Raw genomic sequence first — 15,770 nt, 5'->3', positions numbered from 1 at the left:
GACTAATCTGTGGGTTTGCAATTCCTAAGCTATTTACAAATGGCACTCCCTTACCATATAAGAATAAATATGTATTACAACCCCAAATCAAGTATTTTTAACCTACATTTTACAAATAACCTTCGTAATTCTGTAAAGCAGCAACCTCAAAATGTAGGAAGAAAACCTCACAGTATTTCCCTTTCAAAAAGCAAGATTTTCTTTTTTGCTTTTTAGCTAAATTATTTTTAAAGCCTTCAACAGCTGTCACACATGAACCAGCGGTCTGCTGTGTTATGGTGTGCATGCTGCAGCTGATTAGGCTTTACAATTTTTCTTTAAAAAATCAATCACCCTTTGCAAAAGCAGAACAGCTTGCCCAAATACACATCTTCAATACAGCACAATACCAGCATGCAAGACAATACGTTATATAGCAAACTTGACAAGAAAAAAAAAATATATGTCCTGGTTTGTTTCTTAGCAATGCTACACCATTAATTGTTCATGCAAGAGATGTAGCTGTACCTTTCTGAAGAGGACGACTTCTCAGAGTTAACTGACATCAGCAGCTCAATCTTCTGCTTGATTTCTGGAAAAATCAGAAAATATTCACAACCAAGATTGCCTGCCCTTGCTTTCAAGCCTTATATCAAGAGATTTTTCTTCTCTTATCCCTTTTGTTCAGAATGAGGCCACAAGATTCGCAGTACTTCTGTTAGGACTGGGATTCAATGGTGCTATAAAGGGAAAAAGCTCCAGAGGCATCAGGCCTTGCTAAACTATGCACATGACTGTTTATGAAAGCAGGAAGTACCATTTCTTTAAAGCAGAGGGGTGTTTTCTTTTTTAAGGTAGAACTAGCATGGCTCTACAAGATGATTTTCAATTTAGCAAAATAAAATACAAACAAGACATTTTGAACATCTGAATTAAATATACTAGATCATTTGAGAAGCCTGGGTATTCACGTCACAGGCTGTAATAAACAGATATGCAACCCTTGGCTGTTTCTATTTCACTAGCCCTAAAAAATATGGCTCAGTGAATCATTTTTGTCACTTAAGAATGAAATATTAAACCAGAACCCCAATGTATAGATTTCAAAATGTTTAACCTTTAATTTCTTGATTGTGTTTAATTACAGACACATTTAACATCTAGTGTCCCTAACTCCTCTAGAAAGAGACTTTTTATTTTATACCTTAATTTTCCCCTCCTCCTTAGCAGTACAGTATAAGTGAACAGCAACACCCATTTACCGAGCAGGGATAATATACTTGTCCTTTTAGGAAAGGATTGACAATACACATCTAAAACAGGAATGTAAGCGCCAGTTCAACTTAATTAAAAGATAATTGCTGATACTGATTTGGAAGGGAGGTAATAGACTAAAAGGGAAGGAAGGGTGAAAATAAGAGAGGGAAAAGATAATGAGACAATCTAATACGTTTCCTTTAAAACATCAACGACTGACTCAAAGCACATAATTTTAAGTTAATAAAACTGACATGATCCTATTACCCAGACTATTTCATGTGTAAAGATGTTTTCCTACCCCTAACAAGTATTTCCAACTGGATTTTTAAAACTGAAGTGTGCTTTCATAATAAAAAGTTCACATATTAAAAATAAAGTAGTGCCAATAAAATGTTTTCAACAGTATCAGGATTTCAAAATAGACCTCAATAGTTTTTTTTTTATTTAAAGCAGTAAAGCAAATTTTAATTTTTTAAAATGCTGACTATATAAATCAAAGTTGAATATGAGAAGATGTAAAAGAAAAAAGAATAAAAATTAGTTTTATAAAATACAATGGACCTGTACAGAAATATCCTCTCAGTGTTGTTAAAATAAGGAATTTCCCCAAATTTTTAAGCTTATAACTTCAATAAGCATTGTAAAAGCGGCATGAATAGCTGATGAGAGAGCAGAATCTATCATAGGCTGTAGCCAAGCTGCCTAGCCACTGGGAGAGGAAAGCACAGCGCCTATAGGTGGGGTGGTGCTGAGACTCACCTTGAGGATCAGGCACGTGGCACCACCGTGAGCCCTCAGCAGGGCCCCTCCCCTTGTTTTGGAAGGAGCAGGGTGTTAGAAACTCAGACTCTGCCTTGGATTTAGGAAGAGGCTCCTCTGCCTCTTTTTTTTTTTTAAATGGAGTTTCGTTCTTTGCCCAGACTAGAGTGCAATGGCACAATCTCGGCTCACTGCAACCTCCGCCTCTCGGGTTCCAGCGATTCTCCTGTCTCAGCCTCCAGAGTAGCTGGGATTACAGGCGCCCACCACCACACCCAGCTAATTTTTTGTCTTTTTAGTAGAGACAGGGTTTCACCATGTTGGTCAGGCTGGTCTTGAACTCCTGACCTCAGATGATCCACCCACCTCAGCCTCCCAAATTGCTGGGATTACAGGTGTGAACCACCGTACCAGGCCTCCTCTGCCATTTTTAATAGCTATATGACCTTGGGGAAATTACTTAAACTCTCTAAAGCCTCTATCTCCTCTCCTGTAAAATGAGGATAATAACATATATCTGAAAGGCTGTGGCGAGGATTTAATGAAATAACCCATGAAAGTAAAGTAGATTGTGCCTGGGATGTGGTAAGCCTTCCCTGCCTCATCTCTCAATGATTATTTACTGAATGAGTTAATGAAGGATACGAGGCCTGTCCAATGTTAAATGGTTTTTCCATAGTTTAAATCCACCTTCTCCTTCTTCTCATCAACCTCAACATCCCCCTTTTTATCACTGTAGTGTTACTGCAGGTGGGAACTTAACTTTAATCTGTATCTCAGCCTCCCTTTCTAGAGAATTGTGTTCCATGTATTAACTCGCTGCTTCAGAAAAGAGATTACACTTGAATCCATCTTCATCATGGCAAGTTTTTATTCCAAAACAACAAAAAGTTCACACTTCAGTATACCGATGTAAATCAATGCACTTAAGATGAAAAAGGCCAAGATTAAATTACACAGCTCTAATGAAGTTAATGCCTATCTTGTAAACACTGGAAAGAAAAGTTCAAGCTATAAACCATACTCTGGTGACACTGGAAGCTCCAACCAAAGAGGATTCTAATAATACATGAAAAGGTTTCTAACTTCATTTTCACCTTATTTCTAAACCTTCAGATTTGTTCATAGCTTCAGAAGGACTCAGAAATCAAGGAACGTTAACACTCTGATACTGTATCCTTTTAGGCCCACATATTCCATCTATGCTACCATCAACTCCTCCCTGTCCATATCATCCATAGGTCTGGTAATTCCCCACGTTCGTGAAGAATTCCAGAAGCCATTTAACTGATTTCCATTCCACCACAACATCTGCCATAATCGGGGGTACCTGGATTTCCATACTGACATGACTTATTACAAAAGACCTGGCTATGGACTCCAGGCTCCTCAATCCACAGACTCTTGAACGTCCACCTCTTGAGCCATCCGTTCCCTTGACCATGCTCAGGACACCTTCTTACACACACTGCAAACACTTTCCCCCTCAATCAGTCAGGTGTTTTGGAATTTTTTTCAATTACTTCCAGGGTAGTATCTGGGACCCTATACACTTTATTTTTCTGTAATGAAATCAACCAATCTTTTACTTGTTAAATTCTGGTCTTCCTGATAAACTTAGAAACGTGTTCTTCACACGAAAGTTTTTAAAATTTTCATCCAATTTTCCTCTAATATGCTTTATAATAGTATTTGCATGTAAATCTTAGAAACTTCCAGAATTTATTTTGTTCTATGAATTGATATAGAAATCCAGTCTGCTTTTACAAGTCAGATTTTAAAATGACTCTCTTGTCATTTTAAAATGACGCATCCTCACAATTCTAAAATGACTCCCTTGCTTACCACTTCTTGCTTCTTCCAAAGCAGCACCCACTGTCTCCATGTATACATTTAGACCAATGAGTGCAAAAAAATCCATCAACCTGTTTATTTAATAGTTGTATTCCCTATGGATGTAATCTGAAAATGCTTGACAGTACACTCAACAGCTCCTTCTACATCTCAGCCTTTAATCAATCCTTTACCATCTGCCCTACTCCCACCTTAAGACCACACTTGCTTATTTCACACAGAAAATAGGCAAGCAGTTCCTGTGTAGTTTGAATAAACATTTTAAATTATAGTTGCTTTATTTTTAGTCATAATTTTGTTTTTTAACTGCTAAATAACATTATAGGAGGACATAAGTTTTTGTGGCTTTTTTTAATGCTTTTACATTTGCTTTCTCCTCCTAACTCTGGGTACTTTGCAAGACCGTTATATTCCATGCAAGCCCTTAAATGCTGGTGATACCTACAAGGACCCTCTTTTCACTCACTGACCCTTCTATCTACATACACCCTCACCATCAAGAACTACAGGGCATTGATGATAACTGTATCTTAGCTTCCAGCCCAATATTCTCTCCTACAACCCAGAACCACATATCCTCCAACCCCTACTTGACATTTTCACCTAGACAGTCGCTGCACAGCTTGAATGCAATGTCTAAAATTGAACCCATGAACTTATAAACCCAATGTCTTATTTTATACTCCTGATCTCAGTGAACAGCAATGCCATTGCCTTACCAAACCTCAAATGTTTCAGGGATCCCAGGCTAGTTTCCCCAATCTCATCTGAAGTATCCTTCCCGGCCAGGCACAGTGGCTCACACCTGTAATCCCAGCACTTTGGGAGGCCGAGGCAGGCGGATCACGAAGGTCAGGAGATCAAGACCATCCTGGCTAACACGGTGAAACTTCGTCTCTACTAAAAATAAAAAAAAATTAGCCGGGCACAGTGGCGGGTGCCTGTAGTCCCAGCTACTCAGGAGGCTGAGGCAGGAGAATGGCATGAACCTGGGAGGTGAAGGCTGCAGTGAGCCAAGATCGTGCCACTGTACTCCAGCCTGGGTGACAGAGAGAGACTCCGTCTCAAAAAAAAAAAAAAAGAAAAGAAAAGAAAAAGAAATACCTTTCCCTCCATTCTCCCTTTTTTATATCATATGCTCTGGAAATACTGAGTTCTACTCTATGTGGCTCCCCAGGCATGCCATGCTTGTTCACGCCACTAAGTCATATACGGTTTCCTCTCCCTAGAATGCCACTGTTGTCTCCCTTGCACACCCAACTCGCTTTTTTTTTTTGGAGACAGAGTCTCATTCTGTCACCCAGAGTGGAGTGTAGTGGTGGAATCTCAGCTCACTGCAACCTCTGCCTCCCAAGTTCAAATGATTCTCCTGCCTCAGCCCCACAAGTAGCTGGGATTACAGGTGGGCACCACCACTCCCAGCTACCCAACTCACTTTTCTAATCCCAGTCCCAAATGTTCCCTCCACACAAACATCTTCCCAGAATTAAGTTCACCTCCTCTACGTCTCTATATTTGCATTACCAAATTACTAAAATACATAAATTACTTGTTTCAGTCCCCATGAGACCATTGCTTCCCTAAGGACAGGCACCTGACTGTTCAATTCAGACAGCCTGGCATGTCAGACACTGGTTGTTGACACCTTCATAATCTTCTCAGCCCGTTACAGTCAATCTAATGCTAGTTACAACTGAGCTACGTCAATTTATTCTTAAATATACATCTCCAGATACACTTAATCAAAGATCCAAGCAATTTTAGAACTAGACTGATCCTCAGAGATCATATAATAGCTGAACCACATGAATTTATAAAGGGGAAATTTAACGGGCAAGAAGGTAAACTACTGGAGGCAATCACATTCTTCATCCTCTCCAGAAGATTACTGTTGCTGAGACCTACAGTAAAATTTCCAAGAACCTCAACAACCCAAATAGTAAAACCCACCCAATAGTCCCATAGGCTATTCCTTTGGATAAACACAGAAACTGACCTCAAGTGATCCACCTGCCTCGGCCTCCCAAAGTGCTGGGATTACAGGCATGAGCCACCGTGCCCAGCCAGTGATTCACTTTCTGTGTGGAGAGCAGCAGGACCTACACCAGACCCCTGGCATTTTGGTAACAGTAGGACATTTCAACCTTATTTTAAATCAGTTTTTAAAATGCTATTTTCTTTTTTTTTTTTTTTTTTGAGACGGAGTCTCCCTCTGTCGCCCAGGCTGGAGTGCAGTGGCCGGATCTCAGCTCACTGCAAGCTCCGCCTCCCGGGTTTACGCCATTCTCCTGCCTCAGCCTCCCGAGTAGCTGGGACTACAGGCGCCCGCCACCTCGCCCGGCTAGTTTTTTGTATTTTTTAGTAGAGACGGGGTTTCACCGTGTTAGCCAGGATGGTCTCGATCTCCTGACCTCGCGATCCGCCCGTCTCGGCCTCCCAAAGTGCTGGGATTACAGGCTTGAGCCACCGTGCCCGGCCTAAAAAATGCTATTTTCTTATATCTTCAATCAATTCAAATCATCCTTATTAATCAGCTTTCCTGATTAAAACAACTAATCATTTGGGGCATGATACTCTTCTTATTCATCCCCTTATATACATCCCTCAAAGCCAACAATTCACTGTGATTTCCCTATTCATTCTCTTGATCAAACCTACAGATCTTCCTCATAACTCTTTTATTCTCGTTTTTACTCACACCTTAAAAGATACTCAAACTCCTTATGAAGATGAACAGTTTTTAACTCTTCAGTTAATGGCCTAGTAGCTCTAATGCTTCACCTGTCTACGCTGTAACACACTAGAAGTTTAAGGCTCCTGGAACACTAAGGGCTATCAGTCCAGCATTAAGCCAAGCCCCTGGAACCCTGATGAGGAGCAGCAGATTACCAGTAACTCTACTCAGAATGACGTCCCATAGGGGTGGTGCTTCAAAGATAGAGACATCCTAGGAGAAAAATGGAGCCATCCTGAATCTACCTAGACTCCTAGGAGTGAGGGGAGCATAAGAACACACGGAAGCTGTGGGCATGATATGCTCCTTTGTCATTCAGATCACTAAACCTGAGCATGAGGACTCTGACTTACGTGAAGTGGAAATTTAAAAAGACATAATAACTGGGCAGATTATTCTACCTAAATTCTTAGAGCTACGTCCTTTTTCCATGGGAATAATTCTGGCAAATTTAATAAGCTTCCTTTCACTTGCCAAATTCTTTACATAATCATCCACAAACTTAATTTTGTTTGGGGTGTACATAAGGAAGATTTTTTTTTTTTTAAGGGACAGAGTCTTGCTCTGTCACCGAAGCCGAAGTGCAATGGTGCAACTATAGCTCACTGGGGTCTCAAACTCCTGGGCTCAAGCAATCCTCCCACCTCAGCCTCCTGAGTAGTTAAGGTTGCCTGAAATGACAGGTTAATACTGCAAGAATATACCTAGAAGTTAAGAGGAAAATGCCTCAGCAGGCCTCAAAACCACACGCTTCTTCAGAAGTCAGAGCAGCTCCCAAATCAATACTTCCAGGTGTTCAGTGGGATAGTTCTCCACTTTAATGCTCCACTATTCTGGGGTTTCAACACTTCTCCCATCCTAATTCTACTTCTCCTGCCACTGCCAATTAACTGCTTCTTCTATTTCACATGTTTACACATTCTACTGCCTCGGGATACATGCTTACAGAGCCCTTCTTGGTGTCTCCAACTTAGTATTTTTAAGAGACTTCTCACTGAAATGCAAAAGGCCCGCAGAGGCTTTTCTGGCTCAGGTGCCAATTTCTGATACTACTATCTGAAGCCACGTATTGAGGTCCTGACTCAAAACTGACTGACTCATAAGGGAATGTTCACAAAGGTGCAAGAATAAAGCAATTCCTCTGCGTAATCTAGGAGGGTGGATGATTAACTGACCAACATCTGCTAAGGCCAGTTTAGCCTTAAAAAGGAGTGCTATCCCAGTGTTCATTACTGAAGTCCTCTATTATAAGAATTCACAGAAAAGCAGAAATTCTGCAAACATAAAAATCATCATTGGTAAACTGAGCATTCAAAAAACTATCCCCAATTATCACTAACTTTTATCCCCACCCATCAAAATCCTTTGTCACGCTCATTAATAATCACACAGTCTAACAATTCAATAAAATACAAATCTAGGGCCAAGTGAAAACTTAAAATCTGCAAAAGATGAAAAAAGTGACAAAGTTGACAGAAAATACTAAAGAAATTCTAGAGTTCCAGGCAAAATCATTGATAAATGAGGATAGAGGAGAAGTTTATGAGGTTTGTAAATGAAGAGAAAAATCAACAAGGACAATAACGTGCTAAGTGCCTCAAGAATAATTATTTGAGGCCGGGCGCGGTGGGGCTCATGCTTGTAATCCCCGCACTTTGGGAGGCTGAGGCAGGCAGATCACTGGAGATCAGGAGTTCGAAACCAGCCTGGCCAACAAAGTGAAACCCCGTCTCTATTAAAAATACAAAAAGTAGCCAGGTGTGGTAGAGCATGCCTATAATTCCAGCTACTAGGGAGGCTGAGGCAGGAAAATAGCTTGAGCCGGAGGCTGAGGTTGCAGTGAGCTGAGATCATGCCACTGCACTCCAGCCTGGGTGAGTGAGACTCTGTTTCAAAAAAAAAAGATAATTATCTGATTATTAGAGACTGAAAGAGAATACATAACAAAGCCCTTAATTTGCAAAAATGAGGCCAGGGGCAGTGGCTCACAACTGTAATCCCAGCACTTTGAGATATCACCTGAGGTCAGCAGTTCGAGACCAGCCTGGCAAACACGGTGAAGCCCCAACTCTAATAAAAATACGAAAAAAAAAAAAAAAAAAAAAGCCAGGCGTTGTGACACATGGCTGTAGTCCGAGCTACTTGGGAAGCTGAGGCAAGAGAATCGTTTGGACTCAGGAGACGGAGGTTGCGGTGAGCTGAGACTATACCACTATACTCCAGCCTGGTTAACAGAGCAAGACTCCATGAAGAAGGAAAGAAAAAGAAGAAAGGAAAGAGGAAAGAGGAAAGGGGAAAGGGGAAAGAGAAAAGGGAAAAGGGGGAAGGGGGAAGGCAGAAGGGGAAAGAAGTAAGGGGGAGTGCGGAAGGGGAAAGAGGAAAGGGGAAGGGGAAAGGGGAAGGAAGGAGAGAAAGAGAGAAAGAAAAAAAGAAAAAAAAAATAGTAAAAATGCCCTTCATTATGGCTGCATTATAACCCAAAAGATGTCCAATCATGTTATTACACAACTTAGTATGGAAATGTACACCAAAAACAATCAACACTTGGTATAAACTTAGTTCATTCTAAAAATAAGCACATATTTTCTATTACAATTTAAGTTTTTTAAATAAAATAGGCTTACTTTCAGATTGTGATTTCATTTTTCAAGATGAAGTCCCAGTTCCACCCACTTCCTTAAATGCAGCCTTTGCCAGTACCAGCTTTCCCCTGCTGCAATTCCAAAGCAAGATGGTTTGTGCTCCTGAACACAGTGCCCATAGACTATGTCATGTTCACTCCAAACTTTACAGTGGGGGTGCCAGAGGGCGGGGGGGAGGGGGAGGCGGTGGTGTTGGTGCAGGCGGAAGATAATGAAAGAGGAAAAGGAGGTAGTCTCAGGCTGGTTAGGTTTCAGATTTAGAACTTTCAAGGTAGCCGCTGGTACCACTTATGAGAAACTCTGTTTGAGAGGAACGTTTTTCTGTTACTTTTAAAATTATTATTCTGGGTACAATTTATAACCCAAGAGAAATAATAGTTCAAAAGGAAAGGGGTTTGCCACTGATTTCTAAGTTCTGGCAAGAAAAGTGAGTCATTCTCTCCAAAAATGGGATCCCTATTTCCCCTACCCCCAGGAGGGTGTGAAAGAAAGCCAACAAGCAAGAAGGCAGAGAGGAACCTCAGACCACCCAGTCTAAAGGCCTCATGGATACACTAAAACTTCACAGTTCACCAAAACTGTTTGTTACCAGTGTTTTGGTATAAAATTTCAGAACTAAATACAACAATGTATTAAATAAATTCCTAATTTTATTCCTCTCACCATCATTCCCCTGTTAGCAATGAAATGTGGTGAAACCAGTGTCTGAAAACTATCTAAAGGTTTCTCACTCACTACAGCGAAGTATCACTAATAGTTAATCCGGCCTCTTGACAGAACAAAGCCTCTTTTTCTCTGACTCTGTCAAGCAGACAGAAGAAGTAACACAAGTTCTTAGATAGCTATGAGCTGTTACACTCAAGCTGACACCCAATGCTGTGTTCAGTATGAGGCCAAGTTTTAAAGCTTTTCCTGCATTATTCTTAAAATATGAGCATCATTTATTTTACTGATACAACACATAAATTTTACAAATTACATCATAAAGTAATACTCAGAAAAAATAAGTATTTTTATAATCTTAAGAGATAGTTTTCTCATACCAGATATTAATTAAAAGACAACTGAAACTACTTGGTTCACTGATATTGGCACGTACAAAGTCAAAAATTAAGCCAAGCACAGTGGCTCACGTCTGTACCCCACCACTTTGGGAGGCTGAAGTGGGCAGACTGCTTGAGGTCAGGAATTCAAGACCAGCCTGGATAATATGATGAAACTCCATCTCTACTAAAAATACAAAAATTAGCCGGGTGTGGTGGCACATGCCTGTAATCCCCACTACTTGGGAGACTGAGGCACAAGAATCACTTGAACCTGGCAGGTGGAGGTTGCAGTGAGAGCGAAGACTGAGATCATGCCACTGCATGCCAGCCAGGGTGACAGAGCAACACTCTGTCTTAAAAAAAAAAAAAAAAAAAAAAAAAAAAGTCAAAAATTAAGATGTTTTAATTTCATCTGCAATTTTTGCATACAAACAACAGTGAATTCACCAAGGCAATGAATGTCTGATTTCTAACTTCTTTGGTAAGCCAACACCCACCCAATCATCTCAAAAAGAAACTTTATTATGTTAAGAGGTGGTAAAATTATTCTAGGAGGCTATTTACATGTATAAGAAAACAAGACATTAAAAAAAAAAAAAAAGGCATAAGAATTAATGCCCCTAACTCTCAACTCACATTAACTTTCAACCCATTTTTCCTCTTTTTTGTTGTTGTTTGGGTTTTGGTTATTTTTCCCCCCTTTTTCTGAGACAGGAGTCTGGCTAGGTCGCCCAGGCTGGAGTGCAGTAGCACGATCTCAGTTCACTGCAACCTCCGCCTCCCAGGTTCAGGTGGTTCTGCTGCCTCAGCCTCCCGAGTAGCTGAGATTACAGGCGCTGGCCACCACGCTCAGCTAATTTTTGTATTTTTAGTAGAGACAGGTTTCACCATGTCAGCGGGCTGGTCTCAAACTCCTGACCTCCAGTGATCCATCCACCTCGGCCTCCCAAAGTGCTGGGATTACAAGCATGAGCAACCGCGTCTGGCTCTATAACTTTCAACTGCAAAAACGGCAATTACATTTGCACCAACCTAATAATTTCCATTTAACATGCATAGAAATTGAAAGCTAAATTTGCTCAAGACTCCAGTGCTCCCCACCAGTTGCAGTGGCAAATGTCTGCAGTCCTAGCTACGTGGAGACTGAGGCAGGAGGATCACTTGAGCCTTGAAGTTTGAGGATATAGTGCACTATGATCACCCCTGTGGATAGCCACTGCACTCCACCTGGGCAATACACTGAGACCCTGTTGCTAAGGGAAACAAAAAACAAAAGATCCCAAAGCTCAACAGTTTCACTTACAAAAGCAGCAAAAATAAAATATTTACAAATTTAATCAAGGAAGTACAACGCTTGTACACTAAAAACTACAGAATACTGTTGAAAGAAATGAAAGACCTGGCCGGGCACAGTGGCTCACACCTGTAATCCCAGCACTTTGGGAAGCTGAGGCGGGCAGATCACGAAGGTCAAGAAATCAAGACCGGCCAGGCACGGTGGCTCAAGCCTGTAATCCCAGCACTTTGGGAGGCTGAGATGGGCAGATCACGAGGTCAGGAGATCGAAATCATCCTGGCTAACATGGTGAAACCCCGTCTCTACTAAAAAATACGAAAAACTAGCCGGGCGAGGTGGCGGGTGCCTGTAGTCCCAGCTACTTGGGAGGCTGAGGCAGGAGAATGGCGGGAACCCGGGAGGCGGAGCTTGCAGTGAGCTGAGATCGCGCCACTGCACTCCAGGCTGGGTGACAGAGCGAGACTCCGTCTCAAAAAAAAAATAACAAAAAATAAAAAAGAAATCAAGACCATCCTGGCTAACATGGTGAAACCCCGTCTCTACTAAAAATGCAAAAAATTAGCCAGCCTGGGCAACAGAGCGAGACTCCGCCTCAGTAAAAAAAGAAAACAGAAAGAAGCAAAGGAAAGAAAGGAAGGGAAGGAAGGGAAGGAAGAGGAGGAAGGGGAGAAAGGGAAGGAAGAGGAGGAAGGGGAGGAAGGGGGGGGAGGGGAGGCAGGCAGGCAGGCAGGCAGGCAGGCCGGCCCTAAATAAATGGAAAGACATCCTGTGTTCATGGATGGGAAGATTTAATATTGTTAAGATGGCAATGTTCCCCAAATTAATCCACAAATTCAACATAATCTCCCGATAAAAATTCCAACTGCCTTTTTTGCAGACATGAACAAGCTGATCATCAAATTCATGTGGAAATGCAAGGTACAAAGAATAGCCAAAACAATCCTGAAAAAAGAAAAAGTTGGAGGACTCACACTTTAGTAGTCAGTTTTGGCTTCAAAACTGATTACAAAGCTATAGGAATGAAAAGTGTGAGGAAAGTGGCTAAGGGTGGACATTTAAATTGATGAAAGATAACTTAAAGTCCAGAAATAAACCCTCACATTACAATCAAGTGATTTTCCCATCTAATGGGAAAAGAATACTCTCTTCAACAAATGGTGATAGACAACTGGATATTTACATGCATGAGAATGAAGTCAGAGTTCCCCTTCACACCATATACAAAAATCAGTTCAAAATGGATCAAACACCTAAATATAAGGGCTAAAACTATTAAACTCTTAGAAGAAGACATAGATATAAAATCTTCATGACCTTGGATGAGGCTACAGTTTCTTAGGTACGACACGAAAAGCACAAGGAATAAAAGAACAGATAATAAACTTAATATCATAAAAATTAAAAACATTTGTGCATTAAAAAACATTATAAAAGGGCCAGGGGCAGAGGCTCATACCCGTAATCTCCACACTTTGGGAGCCAAGATAGGCAGATCACTTGAGTCCAGGAGTTCAAGACCAGCCTGCCCAACATGGCAAAACCCCATCTCTACTAAAAATACAAAAATTAGCCTGGTGTAGTGGTAAACATCTGTAATCTCAGCTACTCGGGGGGCTGAGGCATGAGAATCACTTGAACCCGGGAAGCAGAGGTTGCATCAAGCCGAGATTGTGCCACTGCATTCCAGCCTGGGCAACAGAGTGAGACTCTGTCTCAAAAAATAAAACACATTAAATTACAAAATAAAATGCATTATCAAGTAAGTAAAAAGAAAACCCACAAGATGGGAGAAAATATTCGTAAATCATGTCACTGATAAAAAAAAAACTAGCATCCAGAATATACAAAGAACTCTTACAATCAAACAATTTAAAAACCCAACAACCCAATGATAAAGTGGGCAAGGGATTTAAACATACATGTACCAAAAGAAGAAATACAAGTAGCTAATAAGCACACAAAAAGATGTTCCACATCATTTGTTATCACAGAAATGCAAATCAAAGTAACAGTGAAATACCACTTCCCAACCAAGAGGGCTATAATCAAAAAGACAGATAATACCTATTATTGGTGAGGAGAGAGAGAATTTCGAGACTTCAGGCATGGCTGGTGAGAAAGTTAAATGGTATAGCTTTGGAAACACTCTGGTGATTCTTACAAGAGTTACAGAGTTATCATATGACCCAACAATTCTCCTCCTAGGTATATACCCAAGGGAAATAAAACATATATTCTTACTCTTCACACAAAAACTTGTATACAAATGTTCATAGCAGCATTACTCATAATAATCAAAAAGTGGGAACAACCCATATGTCCATCAACCGAGGAATGTTAAATAAAATGTGGTAGATCCATATGTAAAATAAATAGACTACTAGTAGACTCCACCTCTGGGGACAGGGCGTAGCTAAACAAAAGGCAGAGGTAAATGTCCCTGTCTGACAGCTTTGAAGAGAGCAGTGGTTCTCCCAGTGTGGAGGCTGAGATCTGAGAACGGAAAGACTGCCTGCTCAAGTGGGTCCCTGATCCCTGAGAAGCCTAACTGGGAGACATCCCCCACTAGGTGCAGACTGACACCTCACACCTCCCACGGCTGGGTACACCCGAGACAAAGCTTACAGAGCAAGAATCAGACAGCAACACTCGCTGTTCAGCAATATTCTGTCATCTGCAGCCTCTGCTGCTGATACCCAGGCAAACGGGGTCTGGAGTGGACCTCAAGCAAACTCCAACAGACCTGCAACTGAGGGTCCTGACTGTTAAAAGGAAAACTAACAAACAGAAAAGACACTCACACCAAAACCCCATCAGTACGTCACCATCATCAAAGACCAAAGGCAGATAAAACAACAAAGATGGGGAAAAAGCAGTGCAGAAAAGCTGGAAATTCAAAAAATCAGAGCGCATCTCCCCCTCCAAAGGAACACAGCTCATTGCCAGCAACGGAACAAAGCTGGATGGAGAATGACTTTGACAAGTTGAGAGAAGAAGGCTTCAGTCGATCAAACTTCTCAGAGCTAAAGGAGGAACTACATAACCAGCACAAAGAAACTAAAAACCTTGAAAACCTTGAAAAACGATTCAACAAATGACTAACTAGAATAACCAAAAGAACTGATAGAGATGAAAACCATAACATGAGAACTACGTGACAAATGCACAAGCTTCAGTAACCAACTCGATCAACTGGAAGAAAGAGTATCAGCGATTGAAGATCAAATGAATGAAATGAAGCGAGAAGAGAAGTGTAGAGAAAAAAGAGTAAAAAGAAATGAACAAAGCCTCCAAGAAATATGGGATTATGTGAAAAGACCAAATCTACGTCTGATTGGTGTGCCTGAAAGTGACGGGGAAAATGGAACCAAGCTGGAAAATACTCTGCAGGATATCATCCAGGAGAACTTCCCCAACCTAGTAAGGCAGGCCAACATTCAAATTCAGGAAATACAGAGAACGCCACAAAGATACTCCTCGAGAAGAGCAACTCCAAGACACATAATTGCCAGATTCACCAAAGTTGAAATGAAGGAAAAAATGTTAAGGGTAGCCAGAGAAAAAGGTCGGGTTACCCACAAAGGGAAGCCCATCAGACTAACAGCAGATCTCTCGGCAGAAACTCTCCAAGCCAGAAGAGAGTGGGGGCCAATACTCAACATCTTAAATAATTTTCAACCCAGAATTTCATATCCAGCCAAACTAAGTTTCAAAGTGAGGAGAAATAAAATCCTTTACAGACAAGCAAATGCTTAGAGATTTTGTCACCACCAGGCCTGTCCTACAAGAGATCCTGAAGGAAGCACTAAACACGGAAAGGAACAACAGGTACCAGTCATTGCAAAAACATGTCAAGATGTAAAGTCCATCGATGCTAGGAAGAAACTGCATCAACTAACGAGCAAAATAACAAGCTAGTATCATAATGACAGGATCAAGTTCACACATAACAATATTAACCTTAAATGTAAATAGACTAAATGGTCCAATTAAAAGACACAGACTGGCAAATTGGATCAAGAGTCAAGACCCATCAGTTTGCTGTATTCAAGAGACCCATCTCACATGCTGAGACACACATAGGCTCAAAATAAAGGGACGGAGGAAGATCTACCAAGCAAATGGAAAACAAAAAAAAGCAGGGGTTGCAATCCTAGTCTCTGATAAAACAGACTTTAAACTATAAAAGATCAAAAGAG

At 41.0% G+C, this 15,770-nt stretch overlaps 1 protein-coding gene across 15 annotated transcripts in view; it reads right to left on the bottom strand.

The window, feature by feature from the left end:
- SRPK2 (SRSF protein kinase 2) overlaps positions 1–15,770 on the bottom strand; it is a 301,034-nt gene that overhangs the window by 161,751 nt on the left and 123,513 nt on the right. For 4 of the 15 annotated variants that reach the window (XM_050782695.1, XM_050782702.1, XM_050782693.1 and 1 more), the window contains exon 3: positions 508–571. The exons of 9 other annotated variants lie outside the window; for them this stretch is intronic. In XM_050782695.1, coding sequence (XP_050638652.1) covers positions 508–545 — 38 coding nt within the window. In that variant the 5' untranslated portion in view covers positions 546–571. Of the gene's footprint in view, positions 1–507; positions 1,787–15,770 lie in introns of those variants that run through there. 2 more of the 15 variants (XM_050782698.1, XM_050782699.1) reach the window with 1 other exon arrangement.

This window comes from Macaca thibetana, chromosome 3 (genome assembly GCF_024542745.1).
Source record: "Macaca thibetana thibetana isolate TM-01 chromosome 3, ASM2454274v1, whole genome shotgun sequence".
Classification (NCBI taxonomy): Eukaryota; Metazoa; Chordata; class Mammalia; order Primates; family Cercopithecidae; genus Macaca; species Macaca thibetana.
The sequence above is the reverse complement of the archived record's forward strand: the minus strand, read 5'-3'. Positions and strand labels throughout refer to the sequence as shown.